Source organism: Borostomias antarcticus, assembly GCF_949987555.1.
Source record: "Borostomias antarcticus genome assembly, chromosome: 15".
NCBI classification, from domain to species: Eukaryota; Metazoa; Chordata; class Actinopteri; order Stomiiformes; family Stomiidae; genus Borostomias; species Borostomias antarcticus.
Window position 1 is genome coordinate 2,700,984 of NC_140248.1, and position 14,808 is coordinate 2,715,791.

The 14,808-nt window shown below is 42.1% G+C and overlaps 1 protein-coding gene across 1 annotated transcript in view; it reads left to right on the plus strand.

Moving 5' to 3' along the window:
* ap2b1 (adaptor related protein complex 2 subunit beta 1) overlaps nucleotides 1–14,808 on the plus strand; it is a 73,455-nt gene that overhangs the window by 6,482 nt on the left and 52,165 nt on the right. The window contains exons 8-13 of the mRNA XM_084449315.1: nucleotides 135–255; nucleotides 1,134–1,229; nucleotides 3,147–3,262; nucleotides 3,704–3,869; nucleotides 5,020–5,118; nucleotides 5,687–5,946. Of these exons, the coding sequence (XP_084305441.1) occupies nucleotides 135–255; nucleotides 1,134–1,229; nucleotides 3,147–3,262; nucleotides 3,704–3,869; nucleotides 5,020–5,118; nucleotides 5,687–5,946 (858 nt within the window). The remainder of the gene's footprint in view (nucleotides 1–134; nucleotides 256–1,133; nucleotides 1,230–3,146; nucleotides 3,263–3,703; nucleotides 3,870–5,019; nucleotides 5,119–5,686; nucleotides 5,947–14,808) is intronic.

Here is a 14,808-nt window from a genome sequence, read left to right on the forward strand (position 1 = left end):
GTGGCAGCATTTCTCTCACTATCCTCCCACCTCCCCCTCTGTTATCACTGTGGGTTCAGAACAGGTAAGACTGCGGAATTTCACTATTGATTTCTGGTTTGGCTCCTTTGCCATCTCATTCCCTCTCTCCCCAGGCCTGAGATCCTAAAGCAGGAGATCAAGGTGTTCTTTGTCAAGTACAACGACCCTATCTACGTCAAACTGGAGAAGCTGGACATCATGATCCGCCTGGCGTCTCAGGCTAACATCGCCCAGGTACTCGTGATGGACATCCCTGTCTGGCCCAACTCACACCTGCCCAGCGCTTGGCGAGCTTTCTGCAGAGTACATGCTTCCTTTCATTGTGCCGGTGCCTTGCTGTAGTTAGGCAGGCGTTTAGGCCACATGTATGTAGCACTCAAGAAGGAAACGAGAGCAGTGGCCATCCTCACCTGCTGGGACTTCCTTCTTTAGGCCCTCCATGCTTTGAAGGGTTATTTAATTACAACAGACATATTCATATTACAAGTATGAGTCCTCTTTAACTCTAACTGGCACACTGGCTGATGTGGTGTCAGATGGTGCCTTTAATGAAGGAGTTGACAGGCAGTGTGTGAGCTGCCTGCGTTATTTACAGCCATGGTCGGTGTGCTGGCAGTGTGAGGTCAGACAGGCCCAGGCTGGCCTACTGTAAATGACATATTGAAGCTAGTTACTCTGCACACCCTGAGTAAACACACAGTCCTATCTCTACAGTGAGGTGTGGCTAGCGTTAGCACCGACAAATACTTTCTGTCATAGTGAGGTTTGTTTACAGAACAAAAAGTTATCCTTATGCATATAGCATGAATGGCTGCTTGCACTCGCTGAAAACCTTGTTCCCAGAGGGGGGCTTGGTGTGCATGTGTCCCCCTGAGGTGAAAACCTTGTTCCCAGAGGGGGGCTTGGTGTGCATGTGTCCCCTGCAGGTGAAAACCTTGTTCCCAGAGGGGGGCTTGGTGTGCATGTATCCCCTGCAGGTGAAAACCTTGTTCCCAGAGGGGGGCTTGGTGTGCAGGTGAAAACCTTGTTCCCAGAGGGGGGCTTGGTGTGCATGTGTCCCCTGCAGGTGAAAACCTTGTTCTCAGAGGTGTGCTTGCTGTGTCCCCCTGCAGGTGCTGGCCGAGCTGAAGGAGTACGCCACAGAGGTGGACGTGGACTTTGTGCGTAAAGCGGTCAGGGCCATCGGACGTTGTGCCATCAAGGTGGAGGTAAAAACTACCGTCACAAAACGAACACAGAAATCACTATGACCAGCCCCCCTCCCCACGCACTTATAGAGAAACCAACACAGAAATCACTCTGACCAGCCCCCCCCCCCCACGCACTTATAGAGAAACCAACACAGAAATCACTATGACCAGCCCCCCTCCCCACGCACTTATAGAGAAACCAACACAGAAATCACTATGACCAGCCCCCCTCCCCACGCACTTATAGAGAAACCAACACAGAAATCACTATGACCAGCCCCCCTCCCCACGCACTTATAGAGAAACCAACACAGAAATCACTATGACCAGCCCCCCCCCCCCACACACTTATAGAGAAACCAACACAGAAATCACTATGACCAGCCCCCCTCCCCACGCACTTATAGAGAAACCAACACAGAAATCACTATGACCAGCCCCCCTCCCCACGCACTTATAGAGAAACCAACACAGAAATCACTATGACCAGCCCCCCTCCCCACGCACTTATAGAGAAAGAAAGCAGTGCCACTATCAGTACTATAACAGTACTATAACAGCACGATAACAGTACTATATGTCACTGTTCATTAGTGATGAGACATAAATAACTCATTTGAAATGGCACCAAATGTGAATAGCATTGCTGCAAGGGGGAAAACACTACTGCATATGGTTTGTCCCCCCCCCCCCCCCCCCACACACACACACACACACACACACACACACACACACACACACACACTATTGTCACTATTCCATCACAGATCTTAACCATGGGGGATTTTCCTGTCTCATCGGAAAATGACAATGATCAAAGTGACGAGATTATTACATTACATTACATTACAGTCATTTAGCAGACGCTTTTATCCAAAGCGACTAACAATAATTGCATTTAACGTAGGAAGAGCCAATGTACTACTACTTGCCAGAACTCACAAGTGCATCTTCTTTCTAAAACAAACAAGTGACTAAGAGCATAATCTAGTGCTGAAGGCAAAGTGCAAGAATCACAATCTAAAGTACAGTGCAATATAATATAATAAGTGCTTAGGTGGGAGGATTGTTGTAGTACTTCTTGAAGAGATGAGTTTTGAGCCTGCGACGAAAGATGGGCAGCGACTCTGCTGTCCTGACATCAGTGGGCAGCTCATTCCACCACTGCGGGGCCAGAATATGATTATATTCATACTTCTAGCTTTATGACATTTTATCATACAGACACAGCAAAAACATTGACACGATCCTTATAATTGCGACTTTCCGGGTTGAGTACAGTCAAATAATATGTGATTTTTAAAAGTAGATTAATTACACAAAAAAGTAAGCTTGCATAATCTTGCATATTACTGCCAGACCCCCAGCAATGTACAGACCCCTTTCTATTGACATTCTAATAGGGGCTAATTGACCTGGATTGATAGGGCGCTTTCTCTGTGGACATCCATTCACATTGTAAATACCTGACGGGCGTGAGATGGCCACTGATGATTTGTAAACAAAAGCCCCGTATTCGCTATCTATCTATTTTTAGATTCTATTGTGTTATAGAACTATTTTATTCTGTACCTTTACATGCCCAGGTGGTCCACGAGAGTAGAAGTATCCTCTTTTCGGTGTCCCGTTCAAGTTGTACTCTCATGTTATTGGTCATTTTCCCCGTGGTGAGAGGGGCTTGTATGACTAGAGAGTTACTGTTGCTCTACCAGAATTAGCCTACAAAGCAGTAGAAATATATGAAGGCAATTCACCAGTCATTCACAACAGTTTTGGATTTATAGTGGTTGCTTTGAGCACTTCCATGTATACGCTGTTCACATTATTGAGCCAAAGATATGGTAGTTGAGAGTAGTTGAAGCAGTAATGTACCACAGCTGATCTCTGGTCAGTATGGGATCATTCATCATGGTGTCCTGGCTCCTCCCCCTGCAGCAGTCTGCCGAGCGCTGTGTGAGCACCCTGCTGGACCTGATCCAGACCAAGGTCAACTACGTGGTCCAGGAGGCCATCGTGGTCATCAGGGACATCTTCCGCAAGTACCCCAACAAGTACGTCTCTCTCACGCACCATCAGACCTCCAGAGCCCTCTCTCTGCTGGGGGAACGGTCCACTTGAGGGCTGACCTTGTGATCTCCCTGACCACACCGCCCCATCAACGTGCACGGCCTCCCTCTCTACCTCAGTGTGAAGTGGACACCATGTTAACACAGTTGTCATATTCTTTTTTTTTTTTAAGATATATTTTTAAGGCATTTCTGCTTTATTAAGATAGGACAGTGTTGGTGACAGACAGGAAAGGTGGGAGGGAGAGAGAGAGAGGGAGAGAGAGAGAGGGAGAGAGAGAGAGAGAGACATGCAGCAAAGGGCGTGGGCCGGATTCGAACCCACGCCGCTGCAGAAAGGACTAGCCTTTACATGGTAAGCGCCCCAGCCCGTTGAGCTACCAGGGCGCCCCAGCGGTCGTGTTCTGAGGCCTGCTCCCTCCTCAGGTATGAGAGCATCATCGCCACGCTGTGCGAGAACCTGGACTCCCTGGACGAACCGGACGCCCGCGCCGCCATGATCTGGATCGTGGGCGAGTACGCCGAGAGGATCGACAACGCCGACGAGCTGCTGGAGAGCTTCCTGGAGGGCTTCCATGACGAGAGCACCCAGGTGCGTGGCCTCCGGGTGTTCGGCAGAGAGGAGGGGCTAGAGGGAATTGAGATGAAATAAGACTTTTTCTCAGTTGGTCGTCACCCGCAGGCCGGGTCCATCTTGCTCAGCGTATTGCGTTCTCTTGTGCCCCAGGCTTATTTCTGTTGCATCGTTTTTGGTTGATTAGAAAGTGTCTTGAAAGTCTTTACTTTGAGATGGGTGTAACCAACCGAAGATTTGTTTGGGGAATTGTTGGATGGCATCATTTCTTTTCTACGGGGGGGGTGTGTGTTTCAGGTGCATCATTTCTTTTCTACGGGGGGGGGGGGTGTGTGTTTCAGGTGCATCATTTATTTTCTACGGGGGGGGGTGTGTGTTTCAGGTGCATCATTTCTTTTCTACGGGGGGGGGTGTGTGTTTCAGGTGCATCATTTATTTTCTACGGGGGGGGTGTGTGTTTCAGGTGCATCATTTCTTTTCTACGGGGGGGGGGGTGTGTTTCAGGTGCAGCTCACTCTGCTGACGGGGGGGGGGGGTGTGTTTCAGGTGCAGCTCACTCTGCTGACGGGGGGGGTGTGTGTTTCAGGTGCAGCTCACTCTGCTGACTACGGGGGGGGGGGGTGTGTTTCAGGTGCAGCTCACTCTGCTGACGGGGGGGGGGGGGTGTGTTTCAGGTGCAGCTCACTCTGCTGACGGGGGGGGGGTGTGTGTTTCAGGTGCAGCTCACTCTGCTGACGGGGGGGGTGTGTGTTTCAGGTGCAGCTCACTCTGCTGACGGGGGGGGGGTGTGTTTCAGGTGCAGCTCACTCTGCTGACGGGGGGGGGGGGGGGTGTTTCAGGTGCAGCTCACTCTGCTGACGGGGGGGGGTGTGTGTTTCAGGTGCAGCTCACTCTGCTGACGGGGGGGGGTGTGTGTTTCAGGTGCAGCTCACTCTGCTGACGGGGGGGGGGGGTGTGTTTCAGGTGCAGCTCACTCTGCTGACGGGGGGGGGGGGTGTGTGTTTCAGGTGCAGCTCACTCTGCTGACGGGGGGGGGGTGTGTTTCAGGTGCAGCTCACTCTGCTGACGGGGGGGGGGTGTGTTTCAGGTGCAGCTCACTCTGCTGACGGGGGGGGGGTGTGTTTCAGGTGCAGCTCACTCTGCTGACGGGGGGGGGTGTGTGTTTCAGGTGCAGCTCACTCTGCTGACGGCCATCGTCAAGCTGTTCCTCAAGAAGCCCTCTGAGACCCAGGAGCTGGTTCAGCAGGTCCTCAGCCTGGCCACACAGGTACACACACACACACACACACACACACACACACACACACACACACACACACACACACACACACACACACACACACACACACACACACACACACACACACACAGAGGGACACACACACACACACACACACACACACACACACACAGAGGGACACACACACACACACACACACACACACACACACAGAGGGACACACACACACACACACACACACACACACACAGGGACACACACACACACACACACACACACACACAGAGGGACACACACACACACACACACACACAGAGGGACACACACACACACACACACACAGAGGGACACACACACACAGAGGGACACACACACACACAGAGGGACACACACACAGGTGACACACACACACACACACAGAGGGACACACACACACACACACAGAGGGACACACACACACACACACACACACACACACACAGAGGGACACACACACACACACACACACACACACACACACACACACACACACAGAGGGACCCCCCCCCTCTTGGCCTCGCTCCAGTGTCCCCCTGCCCACGGTTGATCCCCACAGGACTCTGACAACCCCGACCTGCGCGACCGCGGCTACATCTACTGGCGTCTGCTCTCCACCGACCCGGTGACGGCCAAGGAGGTGGTCCTGTCCGAGAAGCCCCTGATCTCGGAGGAGACGGACCTGATCGAGCCCACCCTGCTGGACGAGCTCATCTGCCACATCGGCTCGCTGGCCTCCGTCTACCACAAGCCCCCCAACGCCTTTGTGGAGGGCAGCCACGGCATCCACCGCAAACACCTGCCCATCCAGCACGGCAGGTGAGGGGGGGGGGGTCCACGGCATCCACCGCAAACACCTGCCCATCCAGCACGGCAGGTGAGGGGGGGGGGGTCCACGGCATCCACCGCAAACACCTGCCCATCCAGCACGGCAGGTGAGGGGGGGGCAGCCACGGCATCCACCGCAAACACCTGCCCATCCAGCACGGCAGGTGAGGGGGGGGGGGTCCACGGCATCCACCGCAAACACCTGCCCATCCAGCACGGCAGGTGAGGGGGGGGGGGTCCACTTGATAATCACTGCCCACTGTGCCCTTGAGCAGGGTACTTGACTCCCACACTCAGCCATGCAAACTTGTCACTTTTCGGCGAAATTCGCCGTTTGGAATTCAAAATAGGTCACTTGTGTGATTGGTGCAGATCCGATGAGAATGTATTTTGGGTGGAGAGCCTGCCTGTCAAAGCCACAGGCAATCAATCTTTCTCCCGACAATCAATCGCTGGTCGCAGGACAGCACGAGCCCAGCTGTAAGAAAACCAGCGTTAGCCAGCGTGCTGCGTGGAGGCGGCCTGGGATGGACTTTCACACACTTGGCTGTTCTCCCGCAATGAAAGAGGAATGGATTCATTTAGAGATGTGACTCGTCTCTGTATGTTAATGCTTTTTTTCTTTCGTCAGGTAGGAGTAGGACAAGTAGTTAATTCACTACATGGACTAGTAGCTAATTCAGCCCATGAAATTATAATAATAATAATAATGTGATGGGACTGGCATTTTGTTAAATTGTGAGCATATTATAGGTATCCTACATTGCACTTAATATGGTAAATGGACTGCACTTATATAGCACTTTATATCCAAAGAGCTTTACAGTGGCCTCTCATTCACCCATTCACACACACATTCACACACCAATGGCGGTAGCTGCCATGCAAGGTGCTAACCTGCTCATTGGGAGCAATTTGGGGTACTTGCACAAGGACACTTTGACATGTGGACAGGTGGAGTCAGGAATCGAACCGCCGACCCTACGATCATTCCCGACGACCCGATCTGCTCTACCTCTTGAGCCACAGGCTCAAGAGGTAGAGTCCAAACTAAATTTATACTTTTGAACTTTATTTTGTTCAGTCGAAAATAAACAAAAATTTATATTTATATTATATTATATTTATATTATTAAAGTTATATTATTTATATATATTTTATTGTCATTCAAAAAACAAATCCCTGCACTCCCCCGCCCCCCCAGCAGGTGTGTGTTCTTCTCTGCTCACGCATCCTTCTCACCTTTCTCACCCCTGACCAGTTTGCATGCCTGGACACTACAGTATAAGTCGCTTTGGGTAGAAGCATCTGCTAAATGACCCAGTTGTACACCAACAGATGTGTATACTGATATACACACTTATAGAATGGGTAGCTCAAATCAAGCAGTCTGATTGGTTCATTGCCGTGATATATTTACCACATATAATTAGACGTCATAGGACATAAGACGTCTAATTCCTTTGTACAATTTATTTCTGTATCACTCCGCGTCAAATGCTGTTGTCATTTTGACTCAGCAATTGTAAATATGTCACTTCTTTTATGTTTTATTTTAAATTTATGTCACAGTTTTAATAGTTTTAGGCGAGAAAGTAACCAGACAGATTCCCAATATGTGGTCAGTTGATCAAAATAACGTCTGTTTGTAAACAGGTTTGTGGGAGTTCACTGGCAGGCTGGGTCTGTAGCCTGGAATGCCGAGTGTGCACCCGCTTGCCATCGTTATAGTTATACTGTAGTTATAGTGTAGTTATACTGTAGTTATTAGTTATACTGTAGTTATACTGTAGTTATTAGTTATACTGTAGTTATAGTGTAGTTAAACTGTAGTTATTAGTTATACTGTAGTTATACTGTAGTTATTAGTTATGCTGTAGTTATACTGTAGTTATTAGTTATACTGTAGTTATACTGTAGTTAATAGTTATATTGTAGTTATACTGTAGTTATTAGTTTTACTGTAGTTATACTGTAGTTATTCTCTAGTTATTAGTTATACTGTAGTTATACTGTAGTTATTAGTTATACGGTAGTTATTAGTTACACTGTAGTTATTAGTTATACTGTAGTTATTAGTTACACTGTAGTTATTAGTTATACTGTAGTTATACTGTAGTTATTAGTTATACTGTAGTTATACTGTAGTTATTAGTTATACTGTAGTTATACTGTAGTTATTAGTTATTCTGTAGTTATACTGTAATTAATAGTTACTATGTAGTTATTCTGTAGTTATTCTGTAGGTATTCTGTAGTTATATTATACTGTAGTTATACTGTAGTTATTCTGTAGTTATACTGTAGTTATTAGTTATTCTGTAGTTATACTGTAATTAATAGTTACTATGTAGTTATTCTGTAGTTATTCTGTAGGTATTCTGTAGTTATATTATACTGTAGTTATACTGTAGTTATTCTGTAGTTATACTGTAGTTATTAGTTATACTGTAGTTATACTGTAGCTATTCTGTAGTTATACTGTAGTTATTAGTTATACAGTAGTTATTCTGTAGTTATTCTGTAGCTATGCTGTAGTTATTAGTTATACTGTAGTTATTCTGTAGTTATACTGTAGCTATGCTGTAGTTATTCTGTAGTTATACTGTAGTTATTAGTTATACTGTAGTTATTCTGTAGTTATACTGCTGTTATTGTGTAGTTATTCTGTAGTTATTCTGTAGTTATTCTGTAGTTATACTGTAGTTATACTGTAGTTATTCTGTAGTTATACTGTAGTTATTCTGTAGTTATTCTGTAGTTATACTGTAGTTATTAGTTATACTGTAGTTATTCTGTAGTTATTCTGTAGTTATACTGTAGTTATTAGTTATACTGTAGTTATTCTGTAGTTATTCTGTAGTTATACTGTAGTTATTAGTTATACTGTAGTTATTCTGTAGCTATTAGTTATTCTGTAGTTATTCTATAGTTATTAGTTATATTGTAGTTATACTGTAGTTATTAGTTATTGTGTAGGTATACTGTAGTTATTGTGTAGTTATACTGTTGTTACACTGTAGTTATTCTGTAGTTATACAGTAGTTATACTGTAGTTATTAGTTATTGTGTAGGTATACTGTAGTTATTGTGTAGTTATACTGTTGTTACACTGTAGTTATTCTGTAGTTATACAGTAGTTATACTGTAGTTATTCTGTAGTTGTACTGTGATTATTCTGTAGTTATTCTGTAGTTATTAGTTATACTGTAGTTATTCTTTAGTTATACTGTAGTTATTAGTTATTCTGTAGTTATTATTTAGTTATACTGTAGTTATTCTGTAGTTATACAGTAGTTATACTGTAGTTATTCTGTAGTTGTACTGTGATTATTCTGTAGTTATTCTGTAGTTATACTGTAGTTATAAGTTATTCTGTAGTTATTCTGTAGTTATACTGTAGTTATTAGTTATACTGTAGTTATTCTTTAGTTATTCTGTAGTTATAAGTTATTCTGTAGTTATTCTTTAGTTATACTGTAGTTATTCTGTAGTTATTCTGTAGTTATTCTGTAGTTATTCTGTAGTTATAAGTTATTCTGTAGTTATTCTGTAGTTATACTGTAGTTATTCTGTAGTTATTCTTTAGTTATACTGTAGTTATTAGTTATTCTGTAGTTATTCTGTAGTTATACTGTAGTTATTAGTTATTCTGTAGTTATTCTGTAGTTATACTGTAGTTATAAGTTATTCTGTAGTTATTCTTTAGTTATACTGTAGTTATTCTGTAGTTATTCTGTAGTTATTCTGTAGTTATTCTGTAGTTATTCTGTAGTTATAAGTTATTCTGTAGTTATTCTGTAGTTATACTGTAGTTATTCTGTAGTTATTCTTTAGTTATACTGTAGTTATTAGTTATTCTGTAGTTATTCTTTAGTTATACTGTAGTTATTCTGTAGTTATTCTGTAGTTATTCTGTAGTTATTCTGTAGTTATAAGTTATTCTGTAGTTATTCTGTAGTTATACTGTAGTTATTCTGTAGTTATTCTTTAGTTATACTGTAGTTATTAGTTATTCTGTAGTTATTCTGTAGTTATACTGTAGTTATTAGTTATTCTGTAGTTATTCTGTAGTTATACTGTAGTTATTAGTTATTCTGTAGTTATTCTTTAGTTATACTGTAGTTATTCTGTAGTTATTCTGTAGTTATACTGTAGTTATTAGTTATTCTGTAGTTATTCTTTAGTTATTCTGTAGTTATTCTTTAGTTATACTGTAGTTATACTGTAGTTATTCTGTAGTTATTCTTTAGTTATACTGTAGTTATTAGTTATTCTGTAGTTATTCTGTAGTTATTAGTTATTCTGTAGTTATTCTGTAGTTATACTGTAGTTATTCGGTCGTTATTCTGTAGTTATTCTGTAGTTATTCTGTAGTTATACTGTAGTTATCCTGTAGTTATACTGTAGTTAGTCTATAGTTGACTAACTCGAGATTTGGTCACTACTAAATATAAATGGGTTGCACCACTCACGACTAGTTCCTAGTAACAACTAAATATTGACCCACCCTGGGAGGTGGTGTAAGTGATGACTAGTGCGAGGAAGTAGCATCTTCAACTCTGCTATTAGGACGGAGGTGGGCTGAAACATTGTAGCTAAATCTGTCGGTATAATTTTTTTTTTTTTTAGCAGTTGTCTTAGTTACATCAAGATTAAGCTAACTATTGGCACCGGTGTGCTTATTGGTGTCATATTTAATAAGTTTGAGTAATTTCACGATCGAGCTAGCTAACCACCTTTAGCTCAATGGTCTCAGTTGCTGGTTAGCGAGGGGAGTCCCAGCCCAGTTGATAACCCTCCGTTGCGGGTTGGGGGGAAGCAACGGTCGGCTGGGATCCTGCCTCTCATAGTTAACCAGCAACTGGTCAGTGGACGGTACCAGGCAGCCTACGTTATGTCTGAATCAAAGAAGGTTATCAAACAAGCTTGGGAACTAGCTGGCTAGGATCATTTATCATTAACAATCCAACGGCTAACTCCCCCAAAAGAACCCCTCCACTGCACAAGCACCAACCCCAATAATAACTAGGGCTGCGAGCAGCAGTGAGCGGGCCCTCGCACCCCACGCGAGTCGGGGTGCGGCGCCGTTAAAGGCTGTGCTATTCCGGTGTGCAGTACTGAGAGAAACTTCCTGTCACCAGTAGGTGGCGCTCTAGGCGTGACTCAATACCGAAGCATAGATGTGTTCAGGACGGTACCTTGATGAAGCGTGAGAAATGTTGAGTAAATCTGATAACGTATGTAGGAGTTATGAGGACTTCCTGTTTCACCAGTAGGTGGCGCTGTAAGTGTGACTCAATACCGACACATAGATGGCTTCAGAAGGCCACCTTCATGAAGCGTCAGCAATTTGGTGCAAATCGGATGATGTATGCAGGAGTTATGAGGACTTCCTGTTTCACCAATAGGTGGCGCTATACGTATGACGCAATACTGACACATAGATGTGTTCAGGACAGAACCGTCATGAAGCGTGAGCTATATCGGACAAATTGGATAATGTACGGAGGAGTTATGAGGACTTCCTGTTTCACCAATAGGTGGCGCTATAAGTATGACGCAATACTGAAACATAGATGTGTTCAGGACAGATCTGTCATGAAGCGTGAGATACATCGGACAAATTGGATAATGTATGGAGGAGTTATAAGGACTTCCTGTTTCACCAATAGGTGGCGCTATAAGTATGACGCAATACTGACACATAGATGTGTTCAGGACAGAACCGTCATGAAGCGTGAGATATATAGGACAAATTGGATAATGTATGGAGGAGTTATGAGGACTTCCTGTTTCACCAATAGGTGGCGCTATAAGTATGACGCAATATTGACACGTAGATGTGTTCAGGACAGAACCGTCATGAAGCGTGAGATATATGGGACAAATTGGATTATGTATGGAGGAGATATGAGGACTTCCTGTTTCACCAATAGGTGGCGCTATAAGTATGACGCAATACTGACACATAGATGTGTTCAGGACAGAACCGTCATGAAGCGTGAGATATATCGGACAAATTGGATAATGTATGGAGGAGTTATGAGGACTTCCTGTTTCACCAATAGGTGGCGCTATAAGTATGACGCAATACTGACACATAGATGTGTTCAGGACAGAACCGTCATGAAGCGTGAGATATATCGGACAAATTGGATAATGTATGGAGGAGTTATGAGGACTTCCTGTTTCACCAATAGGTGGCGCTATAAGTATGATGCAATACTGACACATAGATGTGTTCAGGACAGAACCGTCATGAAGCGTGAGATATATCGGACAAATTGGATAATGTATGGAGGAGTTATGAGGACTTCGTGTTTTATGGCGAAATGTCAAACTTTGGCGGGGCGCCACGGCAAGGGTGTTTGGTAAAAACTCAATTTTTTTGATAACTTTTGATCACAAAGGTCTTAAGATGATGCTGACCCGATATGAAGTTGATCGGATTAAATCTGTAGGAGGAGTTCGTCGAAGTACAAGGCATGGAAATGGTCAAAACAAGGACAAAATGGCACATTAAGAGCAAAATGGCGGACTTCCTGTTGCATGTTGGGTATAGCTCCAAGAGACATTTAAGTGTGGCTCGATGAAATACATATGCCCTCCGAATTTCGTTCGCCTACATCAAACTGAAAGGTGGGGCTCGCCATTTGAAACTTTCCAGGGGGCGCTCTTGAGCCGTTTTGCCACGCCCATTTCCGTCACCCATGAATTATCAAATTTTTCACCGGGACTGACGTATCTGCAAAGTTTCATCCGTTTTCATCGATGTTCAGGCCGCCTAAAAGGCATTTGTTTGGAGTAAAGAAGAAGAAGAAGAAGAAGAACAAGAAGGTAGAATAATAATCCTTCGAAATACAATAGGGCCTCGCACCGCCAGTGCTCGGGCCCTAATAATAAGCACAAGTGCAACGTTAGCCTTGCTAACGGAGATAATGAATTTGGAGGAGAGTGTTGCAGCTGGTGCTAAACGAGGCAAAGGAAGAATATTTTGTGGACTATTATCACATCCATTTCACAGTTGGGATTATACAGAAATACAAAGTCATACAACGACTATTTTTTTGTAACTAGTTAGTAGTTACTAGTTAAGACAACGCCTAAATTGCCGTGGTGCAACCGAAATGAGACACCAACTAATATGCGACTAACTAGTAGCAACTAAGAGTTTAGTCAGTGTTTAGGCGTGACTAAATGCTTGGGTTTAGTCACAAGAGAAGACAAACTGGTGCAACCCAGTCCTGTTATTCTGTAGTTATACTGTAGTTATACTGTAGTTATTTTGTAGTTATTCTGTAGTTATTTTGTAGTTATTCTGTAGTTATACTGTAGTTATTCTGTAGTTATTAGTTATACTGTAGTTATTCTGTAGCTATTCTGTAGTTATACAGTAGTTATACTGTAGTTATTCTGTAGTTGTACTGTGATTATTCTGTAGTTATTCTGTAGTTATTAGTTATACTGTAGTTATTCTTTAGTTATACTGTAGTTATTAGTTATTCTGTAGTTATTATTTAGTTATACTGTAGTTATTCTGTAGTTATACAGTAGTTATACTGTAGTTATTCTGTAGTTGTACTGTGATTATTCTGTAGTTATTCTGTAGTTATACTGTAATAAGTTATTCTGTAGTTATTCTGTAGTTATACTGTAGTTATTAGTTATACTGTAGTTATTCTTTAGTTATTCTGTAGTTATAAGTTATTCTGTAGTTATTCTTTAGTTATACTGTAGTTATTCTGTAGTTATTCTGTAGTTATTCTGTAGTTATTCTGTAGTTATAAGTTATTCTGTAGTTATACTGTAGTTATTCTGTAGTTATTCTTTAGTTATACTGTAGTTATTAGTTATTCTGTAGTTATTCTGTAGTTATACTGTAGTTATTAGTTATTCTGTAGTTATTCTGTAGTTATACTGTAGTTATAAGTTATTCTGTAGTTATTCTTTAGTTATACTGTAGTTATTCTGTAGTTATTCTGTAGTTATTCTGTAGTTATTCTGTAGTTATTCTGTAGTTATTCTGTAGTTATAAGTTATTCTGTAGTTATTCTGTAGTTATACTGTAGTTATTCTGTAGTTATTCTTTAGTTATACTGTAGTTATTAGTTATTCTGTAGTTATTCTTTAGTTATACTGTAGTTATTCTGTAGTTATTCTGTAGTTATTCTGTAGTTATTCTGTAGTTATAAGTTATTCTGTAGTTATTCTGTAGTTATACTGTAGTTATTCTGTAGTTATTCTTTAGTTATACTGTAGTTATTAGTTATTCTGTAGTTATTCTGTAGTTATACTGTAGTTATTAGTTATTCTGTAGTTATTCTGTAGTTATACTGTAGTTATTAGTTATTCTGTAGTTATTCTTTAGTTATACTGTAGTTATTCTGTAGTTATTCTGTAGTTATACTGTAGTTATTAGTTATTCTGTAGTTATTCTTTAGTTATTCTGTAGTTATTCTTTAGTTATACTGTAGTTATACTGTAGTTATTCTGTAGTTATTCTTTAGTTATACTGTAGTTATTAGTTATTCTGTAGTTATTCTGTAGTTATTAGTTATTCTGTAGTTATTCTGTAGTTATACTGTAGTTATTCTGTAGTTATTCTTTAGTTATACTGTAGTTATTAGTTATTCTGTAGTTATTCTGTAGTTATTAGTTATTCTGTAGTTATTCTTTAGTTATTCTGTAGTTATTCTTTAGTTATACTGTAGTTATTCTGTAGTTATTCTTTAGTTATACTGTAGTTATTAGTTATTCTGTAGTTATTCTGTAGTTATTAGTTATTCTGTAGTTATTCTTTAGTTATTCTGTAGTTATTCTTTAGTTATACTGTAGTTATTAGTTATTCTG